Source organism: Nasonia vitripennis, chromosome 4, assembly GCF_009193385.2.
Source record: "Nasonia vitripennis strain AsymCx chromosome 4, Nvit_psr_1.1, whole genome shotgun sequence".
In the NCBI taxonomy this organism is placed as follows: Eukaryota; Metazoa; Arthropoda; class Insecta; order Hymenoptera; family Pteromalidae; genus Nasonia; species Nasonia vitripennis.
This window is the reverse complement of record NC_045760.1, coordinates 26,851,283-26,861,221: the sequence shown is the minus strand read 5'-3', so window position 1 is coordinate 26,861,221 and position 9,939 is coordinate 26,851,283. Positions and strand designations below refer to the sequence as shown.

General features: G+C 40.9%; 1 protein-coding gene across 1 annotated transcript; it reads right to left on the bottom strand.

Moving 5' to 3' along the window:
* Positions 1-467: 467 nt before the first annotated feature.
* LOC100678798 (basic-leucine zipper transcription factor A) lies at positions 468-9,939 on the bottom strand. The gene is made up of 4 exons (XM_031930504.1): positions 9,820-9,939; positions 7,103-7,311; positions 6,195-6,751; positions 468-5,997 (listed from the first exon to the last, which is right to left on the bottom strand). The coding sequence occupies exons 2-4, from the start codon at positions 7,284-7,286 to the stop codon at positions 5,842-5,844; spliced, it is 897 nt and encodes a 298-aa protein (XP_031786364.1). The 5' UTR covers positions 7,287-7,311; positions 9,820-9,939; the 3' UTR covers positions 468-5,841.

Genomic DNA, 9,939 nt, shown 5'->3' with positions numbered 1-9,939 from the left:
TTTAGCAGTAATAATAGCGATAACTAACAATAATAATAATAATAATAATAATCGAATGATTCGTGAATCCATATCGATTCGCTTAAACAACTACATCTCGACGTCCCTTTTCATAATTTTCTATTTCATGTAATTATCCTTTTTTTGCGTCTTCTTCATTTTCTTTTCTGGCGAACATGTATAATTGCAGGTTTTTTGGGCCAAGGTGCACGCGCGCACTATACTATCAACTTTTTTCCATTTCTCTCTCTATTTATAGACGTTTTTTTGAATCTCTTCTTTTTCCGCTCTACGTCGGCGAAATTATAATGAAGAGATTTAAATCATACAATGTTATATATATATATATATATATATATATATATATATATATATATATATACTACTCTTAAATAATCGATTCACACGCGCCTTATCCGCGATATACAATCATTGTTATTTTGTTTTACGTTTATTCATTTATTTAATTTTTTTTTGTCGTTTAACCATTTATTTATCTACAGGTGTTTGCGTGTACTCACTACTACATTTTATTCATTAGCTAAGTTTAGTTTAAATGTTATTTTTTGCCTTTGCGCTTTTGTCTCATCCTATATATATTATACGATAATAATATTATGTACGCAGGTCTTACTAGGGTAAAAAGGGTCGTGTCGAGCCGCACATACACTTTTACAAACGGATTTTTTCTGTTACTAATAACTAATTTGAATCGCCTTAATTAGTCTCGCTTGTATTAGATATTTTTGTTTAGTTTGTTTGTCATATCCTTCTTCTCTAAGCACGACCACGGGCTCTAACTCTTTGTACAATTGCAGAAACGACTTTTCAATTTTTTCAAAATTGATTAAATTCATTCTTCTTTTTTTTGTTTCTTTAAATTAGGTTATCTATGTATATACATAATCATCATTTGTTATGTATAATAATTAATTATCTATACATGTATATATATAATTTTTTTGGCGCGGACTTAATATCCCGCTGCATCGATTCATCATTTATATATACGACACAACAAATTGATACAATTTTGCGAGCCTCTCGTTTTGACGGCTAAAATCATTATTTACAGGTATATTATTCTCGCTTCTTGAACCAGAAGGATTTTAACGGCGCAATCGCGTTTTTCGCACACACTTTTCTCGCGAACCTTATATTTTTTTTTCTTCATTTTTGTACAACATAAACGTCGTATAATCGCTCGCTATTACAATCAAGATCCAAGTGTATCCACTTTTTTGTCAATTCGCTATTATATAAGTATTCATTCTTTTTAGTCATTCATAAACTTTGTCGAGATATACAGCTCTATTGAGTTTGTCACGTACACGCTGATGTACGCTCTCTTTAAATAAAAATTTCATTCACAATATATCAAGAAACGAAAAACATTCCGGTATAGACGTATACATACAATACATATATATAAATAAAAAGAAACGTATAGAAACGCAGAAAATAATAAAAATCCCGTGTCTCGGAAGTGCACGCTCGGCGAATTTGTTTGTGTAAATATACGCGTATACGACGACACACAATGAGCTCTGTACATGTAACTCTGCTTTTGTTTCGAGTGGACTACGCGCGGTTTTTTCAAAGCCGAGAGAATAGAGGGCGAGGAAAGAGGTGCTGCTGTTGCCGATCCGCTATCTGATTTCCGTTGGATAGCGCGAGGGTCCGAAAGAGAGAGAGAGAGAGAGTGAAAAAGAGTGAAAGATTCACGCTTTGCTGGATCGAAAACAATCGTTTTTTTGCCTTCTCTCTCCGTCTTTTTGAGCCTCGATGCGCTTTTACAAAATTTTTCCCTTGATTTCTCTTTCTCTAAAAAGACGAGAAAAAGAAAAGAAAAAAGGTGTATTACAATTACTAATTACATTATATATTTACGAACGGTACAGGGCGCGAGTAGCATCTCGGCGTCGGTATATAAATTCGCTACGTACGTGTTTCTGTGTGAATGTATATACTATATATACTGAGCCCTCTTTTAAATATTATATATTCGAGTTGATCACAATGCTTTTTTATCGAGATTTTTCTTCTTCGTGAGAGATAATACCACTACTACTTTTATACGAGTCATGCACAAAAATTTCCGCTTAATTGGTCATCCGTAGATTCTTCTTTAATTTTCCTCATTTTCCCTATATATATTATGCTTATACACAACGTTACTATAACACCTATAACTGACCATTTTTTCAAACGTTTTACTTTTGCGTCCTCTCTGCAAGCAAGCTCTCACACGCACGTGGATTGCATATATTGTGTATTATAAACGTGACGAAAGCAATAATCGATCAAAGAATATTGAGTAATAAAGTATATATATATATATATATAAGAATTCGTCTAACATATATTGTATAGGTTTGTGTATAATATATTAGAGCTTAGATAGCACTACGAGAAAGAGGCTTTGTCTTCGAATCTTTTTTCCATCGACGTTATACACAACTACGTAATGTCACTTCGTTACTATTTATCTATAGATATACGGACGCGTATACACAACTTACAGCACAGTGGAAAAGTAAGAAGTGCAAGTTTGAGCACATAGGTATACGAAGCTTAGTACGGAAATTACAGCAGATTAGACAGTATTAAAACAAAAAAGATTATTAAAAGCAAATAATATACAAGAGCCATCTTTACGTTATATGCTTATATTTTTCTCCTTTTTTTTCTGTTATCTTTCTCCGAGCTTTTAAAATTTTTTTCTTTTTTCGTTTGTTTGTTGTCACTAAATCTTACATGCGTATATGTGGCGTATATAGATAGTCAGGTAAGTTGACGAAAGCGGGACACAAAAAATACTTTGCGCGAAGCCGACATATACATTTTACGCACGAACATACGGTTATATGCATAATGCATTTTTTATTTATTTTTTTTACGTCTCATCTACGGGCTGCTACACACCGTTATATACTTTACGAAGACTAAGCGACGCCTATGCGCGACGCGTTTGCTTCATTAATTTTTTTTTTATCGTAAAACTACACGAGCAAAGCTCCGCGAAAGTGGTTTTTCTGTTTGCTTTTGTAATCATCGTACTCGCGATGTTTCAGAGTCGTTGAAAGGTGAATACTTTCCGTCGGAATATCCGACTCCAAGTGTCGGTTTTAACAACGTAAAATTCAAGTCAATTGTTAAAGATTAGATTTAGCGTAAAAACCCAAAATTTCACTCTTCGCGATAATAAGCGATAAAAGTTCACTTAACGAAGGCCTAGAAAATAAAGCACAGACATAATAGAGATAACAGGACAAAATCGAACACAGATGATACTAAGTCGCGTCTTATCTAACTCCCCACTCGTCGCATGAAATCTATCAATGTTTATTCACACGTGAAAGCACGCGTTGGACATGCGTGCATAGAGAGTAATTGTTTATCGGGCTTCCTATGGCTGCTGACGCAGCTTATCTCGTTATTTTTTATCGGCGAAGGAATTACGCGCTTTCTTTACACACACGCAGATGTGCGCAGCGAGTGTTTTGATGAAACGCTTTGTTTGGATATTCCGCAAGTTTAATGACATTCCTTTCTTTCTGCCGGTCATTTATATTTCGTTCTTTGTTACCGCAGGCGCGTATTTCCATGCGATAAAGTTGGAGCATTGATTAGACCGAATAATATCGCGCGAATTGACTACTCAAATTGATTTCCCGCCAGCTCTGGAAAGTGTCTCTTAAAAAGAAGCGCAAGTGTCTCGAGGCGTGTAACAATTTCATATTTTATGCATGCGGCATAGAAGCCGACGTCGCGCGGCGTAATAATTTTCTCGTGATTTTCTTCGTCGCTCCGTTAAGTTATAAACGGCTTTCCGCTTATACGCATAGGTCTACGGCCTTGGATCGATGTTTCTCGCTCGGAATTATTGCGTTTTTAGACTGTCTGTACGCGACGATGATCGGATGACGTTTGGTGTAACGATATATAGTTCAAGAGAGCCGTGATTCATCGTCGATACCGGAGGAGTATCGGTAAAAACTCGACTACGAGAAAACTGGTTAACAACGTTGTCTTTCGACGCTTCGCCGGAATGAACGTAATAGTTAACCCGGTTGGAATACAGATTAAAGGAAGACGCGCGTTGAACCAGCCCCGCCTTGGCCTCGCGGCGGTGTATTTTAAAGACGGAGACGCGCGGGTAAACATCATCAAGGTTTAAATTTGTATCGGCGGAACAGCTTTTTTTCGACGAATCTGACAATTTTCTGGCTCTGCTCGTGTATTCTCTCGTCTCTTCCGCGTTTGACAAGATTTCAACGGACTTTAGATCGGAGCTATCACGTTGCATCTCCTTCAGAGCGTCAACTTACCCTCGTGTCGCGAGAAATCAAAAAGAAACGTACGAACGAAAAAAGAGGCTGATTTATAAGCGCTGCGCTTTTGTATCGTAATAATCATTGAATCTATGCATGACCTTCTCTCTCTCTCGCACACGCACCGTTTGGAAAAAAGATTTTCGTTTCATCGCCTCATCGCGCTTCAATATTCTTAGCTAAACTGTACGTACGTAAGTCGTATAAACGGAGATTTGAAGTATATATGCATACTTTACATCTGCGCACGAAAAAATAACAAAGAACATCTCTTTTCAACGCGCGTATATCCAAAAACGGCGACGAACTTTACATATATTATTTTATATATTACGTTTTTTTTCACCTTATTCCGAGTGGCCTAAAGAGCTTGCAATGAGGTAAGTTTTTTTTATTTTCTCTCCATCGTGTAATAGTCGTACAATAACCGTGCAAATCGTCGTGCAAGAACGATACCGCGTATACAAAGGAAAGTAAGTGAAAAGAAGAGAAGTACGCAATAAAAGTAATAAGCTTTTCGAGAACCGCCTCCTCGATGAAAAGTTAAAGGCAGGAGAGCGACCCTCGAAACGCGCATCTACATCGCTACAGCTTAATTTTTGTTTTTTTTTCTTTTTTCTCGCTCTGCCGATTCTGCGTGAATTTTCTCACCTTTATTTACTCCGTACGTCGGACCGAGAGTCGCAGCTCGCGTTTGAAGGTATTGAGTTTTGCGCTTCTGTTATACGAAAATAGCCTCAAAAAGCATTTTTAACGTGCGTCGAGCTACATTACGAAATGTACATATCACGAATCACGTGTGAAAGAAGTTCCGAGAAAGGTATACAGCATCATTAAATTTGAATGATTTTCTTGTTAGCCGTTTCTCGGTTTCAGCGTGTCTGTGTATAGATATAAGGAAATCGAGGGTGTGTTGCACAACTTTATACCTAATATACAACGGATAAACGTTTGTCTTAATTGCACGAGAATCCTTTATTATAGACTAGAAAGAAAAAACTGAAAATTCAACGTTACACGTAAACATCGGATCATCGATGGCGACTCTCGCTCGAGTCAATTAATCCGGTGATCTCTACTACCTTTGAGCAATACTTTCAAAATTTAATGAACAAGCGAGGTACATAGAAATAACGCAAACGAGAGTCACCACCGCCGTCCGCAAAATTCTGTATATAGTCATGGCAACAGACAGCCGACGACATTTTTCACAAAGCTGTACCTTCAAACGAGAGCGGTCCGACGTCGCTCGAAAAATCGATGCGCCCACCGTGGACGATTTTTTTCCACAGTGAGCACTCGAAACCGCACGCGTGTATGCGCTCGAAACGTGAGGGTCATTACGGGGGGAGGGAGGGATTTAAAATGTCTCTTTTCCGTATCCTGAAGAAACTTTTGTCTTACGCCTGCTTGATCGCTCGATTCGCCGATGAAAATTTCGCTCGCTATGCCTTTTTGCGCAATGTACGTCTATATAGTGCGTGCACCCTGGCCTGAGATCGGAGGACTAGCATTTGCGGTTGTTGTTGGCGCCGCTGTTGTTGAGCCGCAGCCGGTCCTGACGACGGGGACGTCGGCCCTTGCCGCTGGACACCTCGCGGGCCTTGTTGCCACGCTCGAGGCGGTTGCGCTTCGACGTCTGCGACGTGCGCTTCTCCAGCATCTGTCGATTAGAAATTCATCGGAATCGTTCATTTTAGACTCGTCGAGCTTATCGGCAGACGGTTTTATTTTTCACTCGATCGCGCGTCTGTCAGAGCTGTCTGTTTTCAAACGTTCTCTCTGACGAGCGGAAGCGTCGAGAGATAAAAATTAATTTAAACAAAAATTACGAGGCGTCGAACGCTACTGCCGGCTCACCTTCTGCGCAGACCGGATCTGCTCGATCCGTACGTTCTCGTCGCCCCTGGCGTTCCTGAGGTCCCTGATGCTGGACCTCCTGGGCGCCTGCTCGGCAACGGCTCCGCCTTGATTCTGATGATGGTGACGGTGATGATGATGATAATGGCTCGGCCGATTATGTTTACTACTGCTATTACTATTGTTATTATTGGCCTTGGCTTTGCTCCTGCTGCTGGCCTGTCCCTCGGCTCTGACGAGGCTCGTCGCCTGCGTTGTCGTCGTCGTCGTCGTGCTCACAGCCTGGAGGTTGGCGTTACGGCTCGCCAGAGGAAGCCGAGCGTTGTCCACGGGCTTCTTGGCCTCGGGAACTGGCGGCCGCCGTTTGCCGCGTTGCTTGCCCGACTCGGGCTTGTCCGAGTGGCTCGAGGAGCCGGCCGCTCGGTACACCGACATGCTCGGGTGCTCGATCAGCAGGTCCTCCAGAGGCGACGTCTCCACGTGCACCGGCCCGGGCTGCGTGAAGCACGCCGGGGGTGTCACGTACCACGACTCGTCCATACCCGCGAATCCCTCAACTGTGTGAAGAGAAAGAGAAAATCGGATGTTAGTTAAGTACCTCACTAGCGTTAGGGAGAAAAGATAAGAAAGTTATGAAAAATATTAGAGAAAAAAGTCGTTGAAGATTGTGTATTTAATACGGGCTTATATGGCTGCAGCATGATTCCGAGCAGTGATATTAAGATTGCTATTAACAAAAAGTTCAGATCTGATTGAAAGACGAGTTCTTTTAATGACGACCAAAACTATATGATAACAGATAGACATCGTTTACTCACAACTGATAACGCTTTTACAATATATATTTTGCATTCGCACGCTTGACTATAGGGAATACCGATAGAACCGATCCTTAAACCGAGACTCACCGTTACGGTCAATGAGGATCCAGTCATCGCCTTCGACCTCGACTTGTCTCAGCCTGGCCTCGACGGGGATGGAAGCGACTCCGTCGGGCGCAGCGCCGACCTCCTCGTCGCGCGGAGGCGCCTCTCCGTCATCAGCACCGGAGGCAGCACCTCGCAGCAAGTAACTCGCCAGCCTGCTCAACATCCCGTCCTCCTTGCTTATTCCCTGTCTGAAATCAGTAATCGTGAGCGAATTTTCTCGTTAGTTCAGAATGCATAACACTTGGGAAAAATAGGGCTAGGCTACCACTGCTCATTATACGCTTTCTGTTTAAAGGCTGCGCGCACTTTTGTGTGTATTTTTACGGTCGAGCTTGGGCGTGATCTAGTTCACAAAAGCCATTTCGCGGAATCGATTTTCGAGCGAGGTTGCGCAGCGTGATTGGCGAATTTTCTTTTTTTTTTTACTCTAAAAGCGTTGTTAGTATTCAGGAGAGTGAGAGAGGAAAGTTTTAATGAACAAAAAAAAAAAGTGTGTCGACTTTCACACGAAAAGCGGCAGCGGAAAGCTCTTAATTGGTTTAACTCGTAGATAAGGTCTAATCGACGCGTTGATAGGTACGTTACGTCAAATAATCTCGTCTATTGAAGTGCCTCGATCAAGGTCGAGATGTAGGAGAAAGGGCGAGTCGGCTTGAGCAATCGAATAGCCGATGGAAAATAAAAGAAGATGCGACGATGAAAAAAAGCACATCGTTTCGTATTCAAATGTATCGCGGGAAATAATTTTTCAAACGCGACGTCGCCTTGTAAAATAGTGACGTAGTTCCGAGCGCCAAAAAAGTACTTACGAACCTTGACTCGAGAAGTGTAATAGTATGAGTATTTGAAAAAAAAACGTAGTGAATTAAAATCGAATCGTATATATAATAACCGTTTGTTACAGCCGCCAATGCCACTGCAATATTCAAATCAAATTTACGATCTCACTAACACTAGTTCTTCCTGACGAGCGATTCGACACTAGAAATAAACGAATTAACATAAATCTCGTTAGCGTTGAAATCATTGCTAGAAGTGTTATGACGGATACATTTCAAATCTTCCTTGGCACGAGAGCTTTTCCTCCACAAGGACCTAACGGATAAATACCTCGAAAAACTGGAGATGCACTGCTACACAAAGCGATCAGGAAAAAAGTGTATTTGGAGCGACAAAAAGAAAACAAACTCAAGCCCGTCGCCTATTTCACCATTTCGCAACGTGACGGTGGGGGGAGTAGCTTCGCGTTGCATCGCACCTCCTACCACCTGTAACGATTTGAGCCGCTGCCAGTATACGTCGTCTAAGAATACCGGACGCGGAGCAATGTCAAACTCTTTGCGCGCGGATTTTTCGGTTTTTATTAGAAGGCAGGGGTGTTATTCTCTTTTGTTCTTTGTTTAGATATAGCTTTTATCGACGAGCGCCTCGAAGAGAGTTTGGTATCTCTTAAGAGGATTTTGTTTATTTTTAGCGGCTTATGACGTAGTAATGCGCTTGATTTTCGTTCTATCTCGCTTGCACTCGCGTAAACAGCGGTATTTTTCGCTTTGATTTTTTTTTAATTTTGTATTTATTGCCCGGTTTATAGGCAGAGCATAGTATAAGCCGAGTCAGAAGCACTAAAAGTTTTTAACCGCGTGGGACTGACTTTATCGCGCTTCGAAGGTATTATAATAGTGTGAATTGAATTAATTCGCCGTCAGAGCTCCCGGATCTGTGTATTTTTGGTGCACGAGGATATAACGATTCGAAACAAACGGCGTAAACTTTTAATAAACCTCTACGTTGTGATGTATTTTCTTGAATTTGTATTTTTTGAGCCCGAAATAAACGTTAACCTTGAGGGAGGTATTTTCGGTTGAACTTGTGAAAAGTCGCGTATTAGTCAAGTACGTCACTTATACCAACGCCGAAATTACAGATGTCTCGACTTCCCGTATGTGTTTACATCGCAATTACAGAGAAAACCAGATCACGGCACTGCCGCGATAAGAGACAAAAAATCAGCAATATTCATACGATACACTGTATCAGTAGCGGCAGTAATGAAAAAAAATGAGGCTTAATTACAACGGTCAGAGGCCATCGCACAATCGTTATTTCATATCGACGAAAAGTGTGCCGCGCGCTTTATTCGCATCAATTTATCAATCGTCACCAGTTGCAGCAGTCGATTAATTACCGCAAGCGCAACGAGTGGATAATTTTTTTTTTCTCTATCGACTAGGAAGTCGTCTGTGATTTTACTTCGTTATATTCGGCTCGAGTGTACCCGATGCGTTTGTTAACTCGTCGTGTATCGAGTATTGGTTCGAGCGCGGTTCTCTATTTTTAATCGTGCAAAGTGCACCTAATGTTCGTTTTTATGGTGATTATTGAAGAACTCTATAAATAAGGTTTATTATCGATCGGGCGTACGTGCACACGCATTGGAAGTTTGAGTGTATTGTTAGAACAACGTTGCAACAGTCGCTTTACGTAACACTTGATAAAAGTTTTCTAATATACTTATTACGAGGATAAAAGTGGAAATTGATCGATATAACGACTTTTTAACCGTCGTCGATTTACAGACTTCGTATAATGACGATCGTTAGTAAACAATAGATTCGTATACGCGATGCGCAACGATTCGTATAGTGTCATCGTCTAAGTTGAGGAGCGTCGATATCGATCTACGACTTTTTCTTTACCGCACCAGCCTCGTAATGATTCGAATCTCGTGCTCGTTGAGTGATCGCTTCACTCGACGGCGACCGCTCGATACTGAACAGCTGCAGCGAAAGTCTGTGTGCGACGTTGAGTCAGAATTA